General features: G+C 32.1%; 2 protein-coding genes across 5 annotated transcripts; one reads left to right on the top strand and one right to left on the bottom strand.

Annotated features, from left to right (window-relative positions):
- The first annotated feature begins 386 nt into the window (after positions 1–386).
- On the top strand, positions 387–3,883 carry LOC103844328 (probable serine/threonine protein phosphatase 2A regulatory subunit B''delta). The gene is made up of 11 exons (XM_009121129.3): positions 387–745; positions 812–1,057; positions 1,649–1,754; positions 1,828–1,927; positions 2,027–2,132; positions 2,207–2,297; positions 2,477–2,618; positions 2,706–2,853; positions 2,950–3,059; positions 3,141–3,423; positions 3,520–3,883. Exons 1-11 carry the CDS (start codon positions 596–598, stop codon positions 3,658–3,660), a joined length of 1,623 nt encoding a protein of 540 aa, XP_009119377.1. The 5' UTR covers positions 387–595; the 3' UTR covers positions 3,661–3,883.
- Positions 3,884–4,138: 255 nt separating this feature from the next.
- On the bottom strand, positions 4,139–8,531 carry LOC103844335 (protein RRP6-like 1). Of its 4 annotated transcripts, none has more exons than XM_009121139.3 (14): positions 7,894–8,531; positions 7,633–7,788; positions 7,162–7,320; positions 6,994–7,077; positions 6,581–6,660; positions 6,443–6,493; positions 6,255–6,363; positions 6,024–6,106; positions 5,776–5,821; positions 5,603–5,690; positions 5,324–5,493; positions 4,888–5,031; positions 4,732–4,812; positions 4,139–4,651 (listed from the first exon to the last, which is right to left on the bottom strand). In XM_009121139.3, the coding sequence occupies exons 1-14, from the start codon at positions 8,374–8,376 to the stop codon at positions 4,301–4,303; spliced, it is 2,085 nt and encodes a 694-aa protein (XP_009119387.1). In that variant the 5' UTR covers positions 8,377–8,531; the 3' UTR covers positions 4,139–4,300. The 4 variants fall into 4 exon arrangements, with proteins under 4 accessions (XP_009119387.1, XP_009119393.1, XP_009119401.1 ...); XM_009121145.3 differs by having other exon boundaries at positions 4,888–4,941; positions 7,894–8,522; XM_009121153.3 differs by having other exon boundaries at positions 4,553–4,651; positions 4,732–4,807; positions 7,894–8,530.
- Positions 8,532–18,598: the final 10,067 nt, after the last annotated feature.

Raw genomic sequence — 18,598 nt, 5'->3', positions numbered from 1 at the left:
TAATTAGTAGTAAGCATACACTAATGTTGATTTTGAGGATTTGGCGCCAAAAAAAAAAGGGCAAATCTCCAAACTAAGCACCTTTCTAAGTTTATATCATAAAAATAGCACTCAAAAACTAAAATGATCAAAATAGCATTTTATTTTTTGAAAAATTTAATTTTTTTTATTTTTCAAAATTTGAAATCTTATCCCCAAAACCTCACTTCTCAACTCTAAACCCTAAAACCTAAACTCTAAACCCTAAACCCTAAATTTTAAACCCTAAACCCCACCCCTTGAGTGTTATTTTTATGACTTTTGGCCTTGAATGCTAGTTTGAGAACAAAAACTTGATTTAATACTATTTTGGTTTTTTTCTCAAAAAAAAAATGATTATTTTGGGGGAAAAGTATTTTATTAGTTTCCAACAAGTTACTAATTATAGTTTTGATTAAGAGATTGTTTATGTCATTCCATCCTCTCTCTCTCTCCTTGAATTTCTCTGCAAAGGTTGAGTAATCTCCTTCAGTATCGGACGGATCTAACTTTCTCCACTAGTTCAGATGTATAACTTTCTTCACCAAGGAATATTTGCATTTGAGAATTGATCAGGATGGCCCAATCCAAGGCGATGGAGTCTCTAACGCTCGATATAGAGCTGTTACAGCTGCCGGAGACGTCACCAATGTCGATGAAATCGAATCAAGACTTCGTGAAGAAGCTCTTTGATCAATGGCTTGCGCTTCCTGAAACCAATCGCCTGGTAATAAATAATAAAATAATGCTTCTTGAATAAATATTGTGACCTTGGGAGATATTTTGTTAATAGGTAGCATCTTTGGTGAATGATGTCAAATCTGGAGTCGCATTGAATGTTGTCTCTGGAGGCTCTTCTGCTACAAATTCAGGGTCTAATAGTCCTTTGGCTTCAATGTTTCCGGCACGCAATGGCCCTCCTCTTTCTCCCAGGAACTCCACCGGCTCTCCTCGGATCACTAGACAAAGGACTGGTCTCTCTAATCTTAGCTCTCCTCTCAAAGTTGTTTCTGACCATGTCAAAGAACTCATTCCTCAGGTCTCACCTTCTCTACTTTAAGCTTTGATCTGGAACATTGTATGAAATGATAGTACGGACTACCCTAGAGGTGGCACTAACTTATTGTATTTTCTTACCCTATGGCTATGATCAGAGGCGTGCCTACAGTATATTAAAAAATGCATTCGTTTTAGGCCCCCGATTAACATGACTGTTTTTAGGGCTCCAAATTTAAAATAACTTCTAATCTATTGGTTTAGACTTATTTAAGAAAAAAACATTTCTACGAAAATTCATTAACTCATTTTCTGAATTCATGTATTTTTTTTTCTATATGACATAATATAACATATTTACGTTATAAACTTATTTTTTTACAGTATTAGACTTTTGTATTTTGTAAAAATAATATATCATATTAGAAAATTATTTTTATTACGGTTGTAAATAAGTTTATTTTTAGAACTTGCATTAGGTCCCTAAAACTCTTCGCACGGCACTGGCTATGATGTTCTCTGCATTTCTTTTATTTTGTAACCATTTTCTTGTGCATCTCTTAGTGCCATTTCCTTTCCATATAATCTCAGCATCGTTTTATGCTAAAAGCGTTGTCTATTATTAAATGTATAGTTTTACTTTGAAGATGGTCGCCCACCACCCAATGACCAAAAAGAGCAGTGCATAGCTAAGATCAACACACTTTTCCATGGCCATGAGGATGGTTTGCAATTGCAAGGTCGGTTAATTAGCTTCTTTTGAGATATCCTTATCTCTAATATTTAGTGACTAACCACGTCTTTTCTTTTCAGAATTTAAATTGGTCACTTCTGAGATCTGCAAGGTTCCATCATTTTTCTCCACCTCTATTTTCAGAAAAGTTGATACCAATAACACTGGTTTTGTGAAAAGGTTTGCAGTTTCAATCCATGTGTAGCTACAAAGTTTGGCGTAGTCAAAAAGAGATCATAACTCTAAAACCCATGCATTTTTTTTTTGTTTTGTTTACAGAGAAGCCTTCATTGATTATTGGGTTAAGGGAAATATGTTGACAAAGGAGATAGCAACGCAGATATTTACAATTCTGAAGCAACCAGATAAGAAGTACCTTGTCCAGGTGGTTTTTATATATTACTTTGTATTTGGCAACAATTCTTTATTGATTTTTACTTCGTGATGAATTTATAACAGGATGATTTCAAGCCTGTTCTCCAAGAACTATTGGCAACACACCCTGGTCTTGAATTCTTGCAAGGCACACCTGAGTTTCAGGATAGATATGGTTAGTTTTAGATTAAAATTTATTATCTTGCAAAATGATATAATACTGACGAAAAAGCAAAAGAGTGCAAAAAGATGTGTGTTTATGATCGATAGAAACATTTTTATAAAGAGGTGTGATATATGCAAAGTTGAGTATATGATCCATTTGTAATCTTTGATGTACACTTTTGGCAACAGCTGAAACTGTAATATACAGAATATATTACTACATAAATAGGAGTGGGAATGGTCATCTTACCTTAAGAGAGCTTAAGCGAGGAAATTTAGTTGACGCAATGCAACATGCCGATGAAGAAGAGGATATCAATAAGGTGTTGAGGTAGGTGGCTAGAGTTAAATTAGTAATATTTTGTAGTTGGTACTAGTTCACGCCTTTTATTCTGACTCTTTACGGTTTACTAATTAGGTACTTCTCTTATGAGCATTTCTATGTCATATACTGCAAGTTCTGGGAGCTGGATACAGACCATGATTTCTTGATCGACAAAGAGAATCTCATCAGATACAGTAACCATGCTCTCACCTACAGGATTGTCGACCGAATCTTTTCTCAGGTCTGCTACTCCGCTTCTTCCCCCCCCCTGCCTTTTTTTTTTTTTTAATCTTCTACGCTTCGGAATGTCATTTTGTCAATATGCCTTTTCATATAGGTACCAAGGAAGTTTACTAGTAAAACCGAAGGAAAGATGTGTTATGAGGATTTCGTTTATTTCATTCTGGCTGAAGAAGACAAGTCATCAGAACCTAGTCTAGAGTATTGGTGAGAGTGAAACTTTTTTTTATTGGGTGTAGGTGTTTTTTGGTAAGAGTTATGTTTATGATATTAATGTTGATGATGAAGGTTCAAGTGCATAGATTTGGATGCAAATGGTGTCCTGACACGGAATGAGCTGCAATTCTTTTATGAGGAGCAGCTGCATAGAATGGAATGCATGGCGCAAGAGGCGGTGCTGTTTGAGGATATTTTGTGCCAATTATTTGATATGGTCAAACCAGAAGACGAAGGGTACATTTGTCTGAATGATTTGAAGGGCTCTAAACTTTCCGGAAATGTTTTCAATATACTTTTCAACCTGAACAAGTTTATGGCGTTTGAAACACGTGATCCCTTCCTCATTCGCCAGGTAACTATGTCCAATAAATATTCCACTATGACCAATTATTTCATATGGTCAAACCCGAAGCCTTATTGCTCTCTTATTGATTCGTAATATACATAGGAGCGCGCAAATCCTACATGGACCGAGTGGGATCGTTTTGCTCATAGGGAGTACATTAGGCTATCTATGGAAGAAGACGTCGAAGATGCGTCTAACGGAAGTGCTGAAGCATGGGACGACTCGCTTGAGGTCTCCTTTTGAGCGACTTATTATGGTAATTTAATTAACAATTTCCTAAAGCTTTAAAAGAGTGGGGGGCTGGTTTAAAAACAATTCGGGTTATGGAATATATGGGGGGAACTGAAGCTGAAAGCTATTATTGATACAGTTTTGATTTGGGTCTGGATTCAGTTTGACATAAACAATAATCTCTAAAGAACATTGAGTTTTTACTTAGTATATTTCCCTCTGGGACGTTCAGTTCTGGTTATGGTTTTATTTGGATACTTCAAAAATAAAAACGCATTTGTTTGTTGATTTGTTGGTTTTTTCTTTTCTGAACGAGTCTCAGTTTCACCCTCTAGAAAATGTCAATTCGAAAGTTAGATCAAAACATAATGTCCTCATTTTATCTTACTATCATGTATTACGCACAAGTTTAACTGTAATGAAAAAGAAGATTCATCAAATTGTCAAGTAGATCATCATATAATCTTTATTTCTATTACTTATGATCAACTATTTGCAACCGATATTGATTAACAACGTCACGGACAGTATTTTGGGAACACTAAAAGTACATTAATATATAAGTCAAAAAATACATTGTATACAAACGAGAAATACAAAATAAGGGACAGAAATTCATTGAAACACTGTACTACAAAAGCTAATCAAACAGCTAAATGTTGAGAAAGCCCGGTTTCAAACTCATGAATTTCCCCTGCTGTTCACTTATCATATTCATCCTTTCAACTTCCCTTTCCCTACCATCTCCAGTTTCTGAGTCATCATCCGAGTCATCATCATCTGAGTCATCATCATCTAACACGATAATATCCGGACCAAATGTCTTCACGTTCATTGATACATCCGGTCCCTTAAAAGGCGTTTCTGAAACACTATCCGCCGCATCTTCGGGTTCCGATGTTTCTTCATCATACTCATCATCGTCATCCGACAGAATAATTACCTCATCTGGCTTAGAGACACATGCTGGCTTTGACTTGGACACTTTGACCTCTTCATTTGCCTGCATATTCTCAATAGATTGGGGTAATAACCGATTGATCCAAGCTTTTTCTTAATCTCTATGTAAGCATTAGTTATCACCTTGTTCTCACTTCCAAACTTCCTCTTTGAAGGCAAAGCTCCAAAACCACCGCTTTGTTCCTCCGAAACATCCACACTAACCTAACAAAAATATTATAATGTCTTTTTGTGTCCTAGATTTGGGAAAACGACAAATAATTTATAACAGAGGTTCACCTTTCCTGAGCCATACGAGACTGTGGTCTTGACGCCCCCGATGTCATTTTCAACCTGCAAAAACTTCTTTGAACTCAGAGAAGAAGCTACAACAGCTTCTGTGCATGTTTCCTCAACGGTGCTTTCAATATTATTCTCAAAGACCTAAGCACCCATAGCGAAAGTAGAAAAACAAATCATGATCTCAAGGTTATGCTCCACTAAACCTTTATACTTAAAATACTGTCTTTAAAAACTTATCAATTCAATAAAGCATTTCAAAAAGCACATAATTTCAAAAATACATAATTTCTTTCCAAAAACTCTATAAAACAACACTGCCATAAGCCACCGCAGGATACAAAGGAAAAGATAGATTTTTAGTGTTAATATAAACAGGAAAAAACCCCCAAAATAGTAATAATAACAATTCAGAAGAACATAACAAATGTCTTACCGTTCCAGGATGCCATGTTTTTAAGGATTGAACAACTGGCTCGAACGCCGCTGCATTTTGCATTGATCGCCTGATGACACTGATCACCGCGTCAACATTACGCTCGATGTAAGGAAGCTTTGACTTTAACAACCGTCGCAACTTTCCCACATTAATTGGCATCTCTTTCGCTATTATTATTATTAATTAAAACAAATCATGACCTAGTACAAACCACTTATTTCCAAGATAAAAGAGATCATATCCAAAAACCTGGATATGTGGAAGTAGAATATCTACCTATTTCAAGAAGAGTTTTGTTTGGTAATACATAACCAGTGCTCTCATCGTCTGCTCGTGCAATCCGATCTCGCCATTCACAAAGCCCCTGCAAGGCAGCAACTACTGTGTAAGCTCCATATGATAATATGATGAAGGGTGCCTTGCGGTATTTGCGCAAGTTGAGAAAATACCGCAACAATGGCAAGTTGAACCGCATTGAAATTAGCTGCCTGAACCCTGAAAATGCCCAAATGGAAACACATACTAGAGATTAGTCTTAGGTAGCTACATCATGCACAGAGGGTAATATATAACTGGGAACTGCACTTAGATAAAAAGCAGAAAACGATCAAGGGATAATCAAAAACCATGTACAACAGCCAACCAATAAAACTTAAGAGTATATTTTCTTTCAAGAAGAGGACAACAAGCAACAAACCCATTAATGTGAAGATATGAATTCTCAGTCAGAAGCTCTTTCTCATATAGTTGCATGCACACATCATAGCTGCGCTTGTAAACCTGTTAACACCAGCAATTTCGTCAAAATAATTATCCAAAAACCAAAGCAGGACACGATGCATCCCCTGAATGCAACGAAATATAGAAGGCAAATCGTAGATAGGATAATACTGGGTAGAAGATCTTGCGAATAGCTAATGATTATCACCTCTACCAGAGGGGAGTCAGGTTTCTCGTCTTCTTTTGAGACTGTGTGCAAATCTACTCGCATCACATCATAAATGTACAAAAGATAATGTGTATCTTCTCTAGCATATCTGCCACCATATTAAAATGTATGAGCTCTACTCACCCAATGCATAACAATAATAACGAGAGAGCAGAGAATATACTAACCTTGTCATTACATCTGGAAGGGGTCGTATTCTCCAGTCTGCATTTTGGTATCTGCAGGCAATTAGGATAATAGACGTTGAACGAAGAGTGAGAGTGTGCTTAAGAAGAAAGGTTAACAAAGGCTGAATTATGACCCACTGTTTATTTGCAGCAACTCCACAATAATGTTTCAGAAGAAATTCAAGACTCTTTCTCTCCAGCTTTAGCACCCTTGAGGCCTGAGAAATTCAAGAAAATCAACATTCCCACAAAAAGACTGACAGAAAACAAAGAGCAGCGCTGAAGAGTATTTTCGAAACTGAGTGCCTTCTAAGTTCTAACTAAAACTATCATCTCATAGCCACAAGAACGTCAAGAAATTTACTAAATGACCCTGCGCAAATGGGTGAATGCTATTCCAGTGTCGTGATAATGGACATAATAACAAAGGGTCTGAAAGATTATATTTTATTTTCTCCACTCGTCAACATTCAAAATTTGTTTTGCTAAGGTGGTTTTATGCGCCTACAAGTAACATGGCTTGCGAAGACAAACTCCACCAGAAATCAAACCTGTCCTGTGTCAAAGAGATTGCAAACATATATGCCGAAGTCACGTTGAAGCCAAATAATATCTCGATCTGCTCCATGCATAACCTAGTTAAATTAAATTTGTTTATGTTGCAGTAGTCATATACTAGGGGATCTGTGGAAAGAAACTTTAGGCATTTTGGAGGAAACCTTTTTCTTTTTAGGGTCTTTGAAGATATCCCTGAGATATGTACCAATGTGATCCCAAAGCTTGAATGTATCGACTATATAATCCTCCGTTCTGGTAGATATTTGCATCAAGCATGTTAATCCTTGAAAAGACCTATACTGATTATGCTCCAGATCAACCTACAAAACAAACAAAAACAATGAAACTTCAGGTTAAGCATGATCTATCAAAGAGAACCAGCATCACTAACTCATCACTTCTGTCTGTCAATGTAACAAATGTAGTGGGGACAGAGACATATAGGGGAAACTATAAATGTCCGTTACTAAAACTGACTAGCATACTGATAGTTCACATCCATTTTAGTTTTCTTATAGTTTGACCAAAACTCAGAGCATAATCAAACTCTTACAGCCTCCACTGCATTGCACATTTCTTTTTATTATAGAAAAAAAAAAGAGAAAGAACGAAAAACAGAGGAAGGTATTTACAGCAAACTCATCAACACTAGACAACTTCGCAGCTAAATCCTTTAGATCATTGATTTCTTCAACAAGCTTGAATGGAGTTCCTTCCAAAGAGAGGGGTTCAACAGGTTTCATCTCTGATATATCTTTATCAACAAAGTCCATCACTGAAAGTTTCTCCTGCAAACACATATCAAAAGAGAAGAGAAGATCAAAGATTACAATTCTGGATGTTTAGATAAGAAAAACTACTTTTTTTTTTTTAGTCTCCAGATATTAACTAACCAGTGGATGAATAAAGCCTAGATTGTTCTCCTTCTTCTCCAACCAAACATGCTCAAACGGTACATTTGCGTTGTTCACCAAAATCTTATACTCCTCCTGAGGCTTCTTTATCGTTGCTATATGAAACGAAACCTTTGCCTTTCCATGTACCGGATCAGTTTCCTTCTTCATTGTGTCTTCCAAATCCAAATCAATTCTCTGGAGAACTTCATCGTTCAGGTTAACAAGCCAGTCATACGCATCATCACCTGAATATCTCATCGGTTTCCCACAGAAGCCACCGATCGTCTCAAGAACACACTGCGAGCTCCCTGAAATCTCATCAATCCGAAGCTTGAACTCATCGAAATTGCAGAGAAAATGGAAGTCCTTATTCGCTGGAATTGCAAGACAAGTAGAAGATAGCTTCGAGAGATTCTCCGGGAGAGAACCACCAATCAACGCCTCCAGGGATTTCAGCCCCGGGTAATCGTCGGCTGCCATGCTACAGGAGGAAGAAATTCTATTCAGTAGAAAATTAGGGGATGATTGCTAAGTGCTGTAGCTTTATATTTTTTTGCTGTAGAATTTAATCTGTAGCTTTATATTTGCGGTAGCTTTCCTTGCTGTAGATTTTTGGGAAAATTGTTTTTTAGAGCAAAAAAATGGTAACTATGTTTTTTTATACTAATCTATACTACTTTATGTCCCATTAGACTAATTTTTTTCAAAATGACAGTAATGCTCTTAAAATTGTAATTTTTTATTCCTTTTTCGTTTTTTTATTTTTTTGTTCCTTTTTTCGTTTTTCTATTTTTTTTTTTTTTAAAATCGATTTTTTTCAAAATATTAAAGTGAATATTCCCAAATATTTTGTTTCCATATTTTTAGGAACTGATTTCTTATCCGTAGAATACAACTAATATGTAGAAATCGGTTTCTACAGTTTTTTTAGAATTATAGTAATGTTTAGATTTTGATTTCTACATGTTTTAGATTTATAGTAAATCTGTAGAAGTCGGTTTCTACGTGTTTTAGATTTATATTAATGTGTAGATTTTGATTTCTAAAGATTTTAGAACTATATGTTAAGCGCGGAATGTGTATTCTAAATATTTTTAGAATACTCCTACTTACGTAGATCACGTATTCTAAACATTGTAGATTCAATGAAAAAAGTAGATTTCGTTTTCTACTTCGTAGAATGTCATTTCTACTTTATTTAGAACATAATATGAAATTTATAATTTTAACTTTTTTATAACTGGAAAAAATATCACTAAGTTCATATAGGTATTTTATCAAAAGTTACTATTTTTCCAAATTTTTTTTGTTTGTAAAACTATTTATTAAATTTATTTTCAAAAATATTAAAGGGTGTTATAGAAAAATATGACACAAAATATAGATTAGTCTAAAGGGACATAGTTACCATTTTTTTGCTCTAAAAAAACAGTTTTCCCTAGATTTTTAAAGCACTAATTTTTTGCTCTGGAAATAAAGCTCTCTACAGCTATATTTTGATTTTTCAGAGATAAGCAAAGCTCGATTGGTTGACATATATAGCTGTAGACTAAATTTTGGTTGTCCAGAGCATCTACAGCCCCAACCAATCATCCCCTTAACCACTCTTTTCTATCTTGATAGAAGTTATTTAACAAGAGAATTTAAAATGCTTTACTTCTCTAGGGTTCACCTTTTTTTTACTATCCTGTTTGTTTATTTTTTATTGATGCTTAATGTTCAAAGACTTTTTTTTTCTTTTTATAGCAACATAAACAAAGAAATAACTTCATGGCACTGTATACTAGACTGTATGCTATCTTGTTTTACATTTATGTATATAAATAAGATCTGAGTGGTTAAAACTTCTTCAATAACTTTATGTTCATTTTTCTGATTTGGAAACCACTTTTAGGAGTAGCAAATAATATTACATGGAACCAATATTCAAAGAAATCTTTATTATGAAAATTGAAGTACAAATATAAACTTATTCTTAAATTAATTTTCAACTAGATCTCGACCCGCGCAACCGCGTGGATTTTTATTTTTATTTATTTTTATATAAACATTTTATTTTCAATTCTACATTGGTCTATATTAATATAATTTATCGTATATTTTTAAAACATAATAATTTTATCTTATATTTTTTTATTTAATTGGTTGTTTCCAGATCATGTTTTTTTTTGCTAGAAAAAAATTGATAATTATTTAGTTCTTATAATGTAGTAGACATATTATTTAGTTCCTATAATCTAGAAAGTGAGTTATTTAGATCTATAATAATGATAATATTAGAAATTAAATGTAACATGAATTTCTAGTAATAGGTCCATTAAGTCTATTTTTTAAAAAATCACACATGAGTCAAAGTTGTGACTTCTCTTTTAATATATAAGATGCCATTGAAAACTACTTAATCCTAACTTTTAGCATTTATTATTTTTCTAAAAGTTAAAATAACCATAAAACATATCTAAATCAATTTCAAAATAATTAATGTTAAAACTAATTAAATTTGTTGCATTCAATCTGTAAACTACCATTACTTAATCAATACCAAAAACCAGTGTTTTTAAACCTGACTCGGACCCTAGTCGAGCCGGTAAATTCGGTGACTCGGTATGTAATCCAGTTTGGATTTTAGGAAAATCTCATTATTTAAAAACTCGGTAAAACCCACAAAAACTGTTAAAACACGAAATCCGGCAATCGGTTAAACCACTGGTTGAACTAATACACAATTTTGAATTATTTTTTTTGTGAATTTTTCAGTTACATTATTAGAATCAACATTCTAATTAAGAAGTTAAGTGTTTAGTTTCTTTCAAAAATAAAAAGATAATATGATCATGTGGATTATGAATCTACTAACAAAACTTTGATGTAATTTGACATTAGTTTATTTTTGTTATCGGTAATTTATTACAATTTTAAATTTTACCTTTGTTTTTTTTTTAATTTAAAGTTTAATTTTACTATTCACACTAGACATTTTAAGTACTTATAGATTTTGAATCTTGATATATTTTTATTCTATGTCATAACTCTTAACTTGTTACAAAATGTCAAAATTGTTAAATAGTCTTTTTTTTTATATTTTGTATGTGCAGTGAAAATAAAAATAAAAAAATCAAAGTTAAGTATATTTCCAAAAGGTTTTTAAAACATAAAGTTTTTATTATATTTTCAATACGTAATATATTATTGTATAACAAAATTATTTAATTTATTAACCCACGGTCTACCTAATAATCTGGTAACCCGATAAGTTATCCGGTTCAGTGTCCGGGTCGAGTTTCAAAATATTTCCAAAAGCATAACAAGATGCCCATTATTACAAGAGTATTTATAAATGTATTTAAAAAATAAATGTAGTTTATTACTATAACGTTTTAGATTTGTAAAATAGTGATATTCATGAATCAAGTCTATTTATTTCCACACTCGGATACTTCAGATAGATAACATAATTAAAACAAATAAATAGTAAGCAACCCACATATATTGACGAAAATACACTATTTTTGTACATATAATTTTGCAGAATACAATCCTTTTTTTTATATAAACATATTCAAGTGGATTGTGGTGAGATCTCAATAACATCTTTCTTTTTGTCACAAAACTAAAATTCTGTTATAAATATAAAAGAGAAAGAGGAATTGGTGTGTCGTATTCATTGTATGATGGGTCTTTTATATAGGATAGCATAGTTTGGAGAAAAAGTCTAACTTGCATTGCGGAACAAGTATATATCTAGGACTTTTCATATGGACATCACCATAATATTCATAACATTTCTCCTTAATGTCCATTATACTAAATTACTTTTCAAAACGCCGTAGATGCTGCCTCGTTAAAAACATTTCCAGGAAAACCCAGTGGAAAAAGCCATGGTTAAGGAAAAAAGAGTGCAACGCGTAATGACTTCCCATGATGTGTACATACGTCAAGATCTTTGAGATGACTCAGTCTGATAATATGAACTAACTTCTTGAAAAGAACAGTGGTTAGCGCCTTGGTGAATAAGTCAGAGAAATTTTCACTTGAATGAACTTATAGGACGAACTTCGCCATTCCTTTGCAGTGTATGAGTCTTGATATGATTTGATCCTTTTCTTCGATTCTCTTGACTTCAAAGACTTTAGATCTGTGATAGACTTTCAACTTTGAAATTATAATAATTCTTTCGGGTGTCTATCATTTGTGTGTTCTTTGTTGCCTCGTTAAAACCTTGTCATGGAAAAACTCAGTGGGATAAGATCCATGATGAGGGAAAGAGTACAACCACACATATTTCACATTTCTTCCCCGGAAAGCAATGTCTTCAGGATATGCATTCCAATCAGATAAATCTCTTTTTGAAATTGAGAATATCATAATACTCTTTCCATTAGAGTAATCAAGGTCTGTACACTTATGGTCCACAATTCTTATTTGATATAGACAATATTTTATTGGTCAATTTGAATTTCAAACCAAATCTCTTACTTACAATCGTCTTATACATACGAGTAACTCATACGTAACTATGAAAGTTACTAATAACTTTCTTTCTTGTCATATGAAATTACATCTTTTAGTTATGAAAAAGATTAGTATTTTGCTTAATAACACTTTAAATATGGTACTTCAAGACCAAACATATATGAGCATCTAAATAAAATCCTTCAAGGATCTTTACTATAAGATCTCATTTTAAATCTCCAGTTTGGAATACATAAAGACAATATGGTATTGTCAAGAGCTTTCTTCCAAAATACAAATTTTTCTATAACTCTTCACTGGTTTTTGATTATATTCAAATCAATGATTCTATTGATCTATAATCTCTTGATAAATATAAAGGCAATTCTCCTAAATAGACTATTTTAAGTTTTGGTCACAAAAATAGACTACAAGGAGGAAAATGATCAAAATGTTTCATTTAATAGGTAAAAGGATCCTAATATCCTAGATATATACAAAAAAAAAAATATTAAAAAATTAAAAAAATTAAAAATTTTTTTTATAGTTTTAGATTATATGTTTTCAAATTGGATTTTTTATAAAAACATTTTTCGATTTGGTTTTTCAAATTTTCTTTTTGTAATTCGAAAATACTTTTTGAAATTTTTTTAAAATGTTTATTTTCAAATTTTTAATTTTTAATATTTATTTTTTATTTTATAAAATTTTAAATCTCAAAATCTCCACCCCTTAACTCTAAACCCTAAGGTTTGGATTAGTTAACCCTAGGGGTATAAGTGTATATTTACCTCTTTAATGAAACATTTTGGTGATTTTGATCTTTAGAGTCTATATTTGTGACATAAACTTTTTTAATGTTATCCTAGGGTATTTCCCTAATTATAAAGATGTATTGATTAACTTCAAATATTTCATATATCCCATAAAACATATTTCGATCGAATAGTTAAAGTTCCTGGGAACATGATTTTGATATCACCAATCCTTCAGGGATTTTGTCTTTTAGGGATTCAATCTCTTAAGGATTATCAGTTTCCAGTGGGTTGCATAATACAAGTTCTTCCTTTATTTCTAGACTAATAAGGAACATGAAAGTAGTTGCATCTACCACATGCGACTATGTCTCTTCACAATCCATTTCATATTGATTTTTTTTTGGTGCAACAGCTCATTTCTATCTCACTTGTTTACACCTTCTAGTGTATGGACTACTGGTCCAAATACTTCTCTCTTTCACAAGGGTTTTTTATCTTTGTCTATTGCTTCTTTCTGATTTGGCCAATTATCTCTTTGTGTACACTTTTCAATAGACTTTATTTCATGATCCTCTTTCTCATTAATCATATCAAATGCTATTTTCTAGGCATAAATATCATCGACGTCGATTTGCTTATTGGTTCCGTTTTATTGCATACATGTCAAAGATTATTGAGATCTCTTCATTGTCTCAAGTACATGAATTTCTTTTAGTCATGTTTAATGTATCTTCTGGAGATCATTCAAAAACTCTATTGCCTCGTTTTGACCATTATCAATATATGCTCCTTTCATATACGAGGATTCTTATCTTAGGAACCAACAAGCCTACCACGCTGCAGGCGTGACTAGCATCTTGATATTGTTCTTCTAGAACATATATTTTTACTGGAGCATTTAAAGCTGTTATATGTGACTTGATCACTATATTTATTTGGGTCAGCAAATGTGTCTGACAACTGCTTTACTAAGCACATTAATTGAATTTTCTTTTGGACTTCTATTTGACATTTGTTTTAGTCCGAGGATCAATGATAACTCATATCAACTTATTTTTTTTACCAGCTCTTTATTCCCCACCCCCCCCCCTCCCCTTATGTTGGAAATACTAATTAACTTTTAGCAATCATATCGAGCCTTACTTATATCCTTCTGGGATGGCTTTAGATACTTAAGTATCAACAGAGCATCTTAACTAAGCTCTGCGGTGGAGCAACTAGTTGGTTTCTGACCCAATACTAATGATGGGGAGAACTAGTGACTACTTGTTGGCTTGATGCAAATTAGTGTTGCTCAAAATGTTTAACACTTATCCCAATGAATTTTTTGTAATCATCAAAGACTTAAGACGTGAATTCACCAAGATTATAAAGATGAATAGTGGGTGATCAGTCCACCAACATCTCTTTTATTCATGCGAATAACTTCTTTTGGCTGGTGAAAACCGTATAACCATTTTATCTTATGAGCAAGCAACATATATCAAATCATTCGGAAGCATCTTCTGGATCTTCAATGACTATTTATATATATTTTCAAATATTTTTCGCATCATTACTGAACCAAAATAATCTAAATAATTCATGCCAACTATTTTGTAAACTTCTGGTCTACTATATATTTATCTCCATTACAGTAATCTTTGTGTAGTACAATCTATAAGAGGATGTAGGCACTTTCTCAATTATACTTTTACGGCCTTTAGAAATATTTTTTTGATTTGAAATGAATTTGACATTTCTTTCGCTTAGTGTCTTAACATAAGTGTCTCAAAATCCCACATATTTACTTTGAGAATGATTCATCAATCTTAATTTTAGTGCAAACATAATCTTTTGGATGTTTCACTTATCATAAAATGTGGGATTCATTAACTCTTCCCCTCGAGATGATAATACTACAGATTTATCAATCTCGAATGAATCTCATTTTCAATCAACAACATACCATACATGGGTTATGTATTCTTTCTTAGAAGCTTCTAACTTTTGAGACTTATAAAAATACAATACCTCAAGAACTTTAAATGGCATTCTTAGAAACTTTAAATTGTATTCTTATGTGTAATACTATGTACTCTTCTAGAGCATTCATATATCATCTTTTTGAACACTCTATAAACTTTATATTAGCTTGTATTGACTCACAATACTTTTCTTTCTTCTTTAGATGAATGAATAATTTCTCTTCTTTATTACTATGTTTATTTTCTCAACTTCAAGTGAGAATATAAGCTCTATAAAAAAACTATTTGGATTTTGACATTATCCATATTCACGTCTACAACCATTTTTATGTCCACTTTCTTGACCTATACTATTTATGTTGATTTTCTTTCTCAGTATAAAATGTCATATTCTCTTCAGAAGAGTGATCATAATCAACTAGCGTGATTTTTCATCTAACATCAATAAGTCATTATTTTTCTCAGTCTCAAGGAGATAAAATATAGTTATAAACTTCTTTAGTCTCTTTTCTTAATCATGTGTCTGTTGGACAACATTACTTATATAAAAAATTATATTTTCCAATATATATGCATCATTAAAAAATTCTTCGAGAAATTTTACTTTTAAACTCAACATCCAACGTAGTTGAGATTTATTTACAGACTTTAGCTCTTGTAATCTTTAGATGCAAAATACATAATGAGCTTTGGATGATCACATTCTGGTGATCATATTTTTTTTCTTTGGATTGTTTTCCAAAACTTATGAATCTTTTAAGGTCAAGCATTAAGCTTACAGTGGTAATGAAATATAATAATCAAAATATTTCAGATTATATAAAAATATTTATTAACAGAAGTATTTCATTATATCAAGAAATAATACTCTTATAATAATTATCCTTACTTTCATGCTATTTAACAAAGGTTGACCAATCAATCAATTTAACAAACAAATTTCATATCACTGCAAACTTTCATGCAAATTGCCTTATCTAATCAAGTTTGTTAACTTTGTATATAAAGCATAAAAATAAGGAGAAGTGTATCTGCGATGAAAGTTTCAGCTGTTCATGTTTTTGAATTGGTTGTGATCTCACATTATATTTTCTCTTTCCGAGAGAGTACACAATCCTGAAAACTTAAAATTTGCTCATACAAACATGGCCATTACATTAGTAAATATCAACATATAATCCAAATTATTTTATGATATTAGACCAAAGACTAACCGACTAAAAGACTTATCGATTACAAATAATTTCTTTTATGATATTAGACCATGAATCATAAAAGTATGTTTCCTTAATGCCATTAAACTATATATAAAGCATATTAAAGTGTATTAAGAAAAAGTTAATTCAGAAAATAACTATTATTCTTACATATAGACAAGCGTTAATGATGAATATATTATCAAGTACTTTTAGTGCTCAAGATTTTAAAACCAAACAATCAAACCAACCAAAGATTATATTTCAAATATTAATTAATGATTCTCAACTATTCAAAGCATGAACCATATAAAGCAATTTAAATCATTAAGTTGCTAACATCCATAGAATTAAGTCAGCCTAAATCAATAGCATCTTATAAATGCAATAGTTCGGTAAAAATAACTAATATGTAATAACTGAGATTTTATAAGAAGCAAATATAAAACAATCAAATAAGTGGCCAGTGACAATAGATTATATTTCAATCTATAAATAAGTAGTTATATGACTATATCATAGCAGTAAATTACGTAACCAACATAATATGCATAGTCAATTCTCTGTCGGGATGAAAATTACCATACTTATGAAAATATAAAACATAAAGCATAAATCAAATTTCCTAAATCACATTATATGATATTGTTAAGTTAATATATTTGTCTAATGTATCCATTTAGCCATAAAAAGAGAATCAGTAATTTAATTCTATTAAATGTCAAATAATACTTAGCTCGATTTAAATTATCGGTGGAAGGGACGAGACATCTTGGCTCGGTTTGAGAACATCACAAAACCGGAAACGTCTTGGCTTGATTAGGTTGCTAGAGTTTTCTTGGCTTGCTTAGGTTGCTAGAGTTTATCACCAGCGGCTAGGACTTAATCGATGGACAATGATGATGACGTCACCAAGAACACATACACCAACAATTATGGATTTGTATAGTAGCTAGGGTTTTAGATTTTACTCAGCGGCTAGGGTTTCGTGTTGATAATGTGTTATAAGTATAGAAGAGAGAGAGGAATTGGTGTGTCTTATTCATTGTATAATGGGTCCTTTATATAGGATTACAATAGCTTGGGGGAGAAACTCTAACTTGCAGTGGGAAACAAGTATATATCTAAGACTTTCCGTATGGACATCACCATAATATTCATAACAAATTCTATTTTGTATATGCATGTATATATATATATGAAATGAACAATGCAGTGCAACAGGATTGGCTATATTTGATTTTGGTATATTTTCTTTATTTTTTTTTTTAATTATGACAACTTATTTTTTTCTAAAATCAATAATTTGAAATTTTATAATCCTTAGATGATGGTTTTCACAGTGAATGTTCCTAACTAATGTTAAAACATAAATGTAAAATAATTAATTAACCAATATGACAAATACTTAATGTGGATGAATGTTTGTTTTTTGTCATATTAAACGTAAAATAACTACTAATGCAGATGGATGTTTGTCATTAACTAATAAACAATTAATTAATAAACATGACAAAATATAGTATAACTAATTAAAGTAGTCCGTGTATGCTCCACATCTAAATCAACAGAGCATACACGAAGTAAAACACTATCCAAATCTGGAATGAAAAACATGACGAAAGGGAGAGCCACGAGAAACACAAATAATGTTGAAAGCTGCAACGAGAGGGAAAAAACAGACAGGGAGGGGGGGACTAAACAAATCATCAAACCCTGGAGCCATCTTCGAGCTATATAAGAGATCATAGATTTCAGATAACCAAAAACCAGATCTTTGCTCCAGTCACACAGTAACAACACCAAACTTTGCTTGAAACATATTTGGAGGTACTTTGTTCTTATACTTCCTTGCACATGGCCATTCCTATTTGAAAACATAAAAATTCAGTACACTTGAAATATCAATACATTTTCAAGCTAATAAACTCAATTTTTTAAAAGCAATAAGACTAAGAGAACGACAGTTATTTGGTTCCTTCTGTATGCCTAAACTAAAATCCAAAACAAATATTTATAAAATAAAGCATCTCAAAAATAAAGCATCTTCATTTAGTGTTTTCAGATATTATAACATCTTACACAAATCTTGAAATGTTCTTTTATTCATACGAAAAATATCATAACACTGTTGAACTGATATATGCATAAGATGTTGAACATGATGTCATCCTGCAATGTACCTTTGCATCTTGAAATCTTGAAATGTTCTTTGAAGCAGTATGTGAAGTTTAAACACATCTAATGAGTTAGATTCATTATCCTCATACTGATCATCCTCGTCATCATTATCATCCATCATCCACCAAACCATCTGGAAAATATTAAA

The sequence above is a fragment of the Brassica rapa genome, chromosome A01 (assembly GCF_000309985.2).
Source record: "Brassica rapa cultivar Chiifu-401-42 chromosome A01, CAAS_Brap_v3.01, whole genome shotgun sequence".
Taxonomy (NCBI): Eukaryota; Viridiplantae; Streptophyta; class Magnoliopsida; order Brassicales; family Brassicaceae; genus Brassica; species Brassica rapa.
Note: the sequence above shows the minus strand (reverse complement) of the source record. Positions and strands in the feature narration are given on the sequence as shown.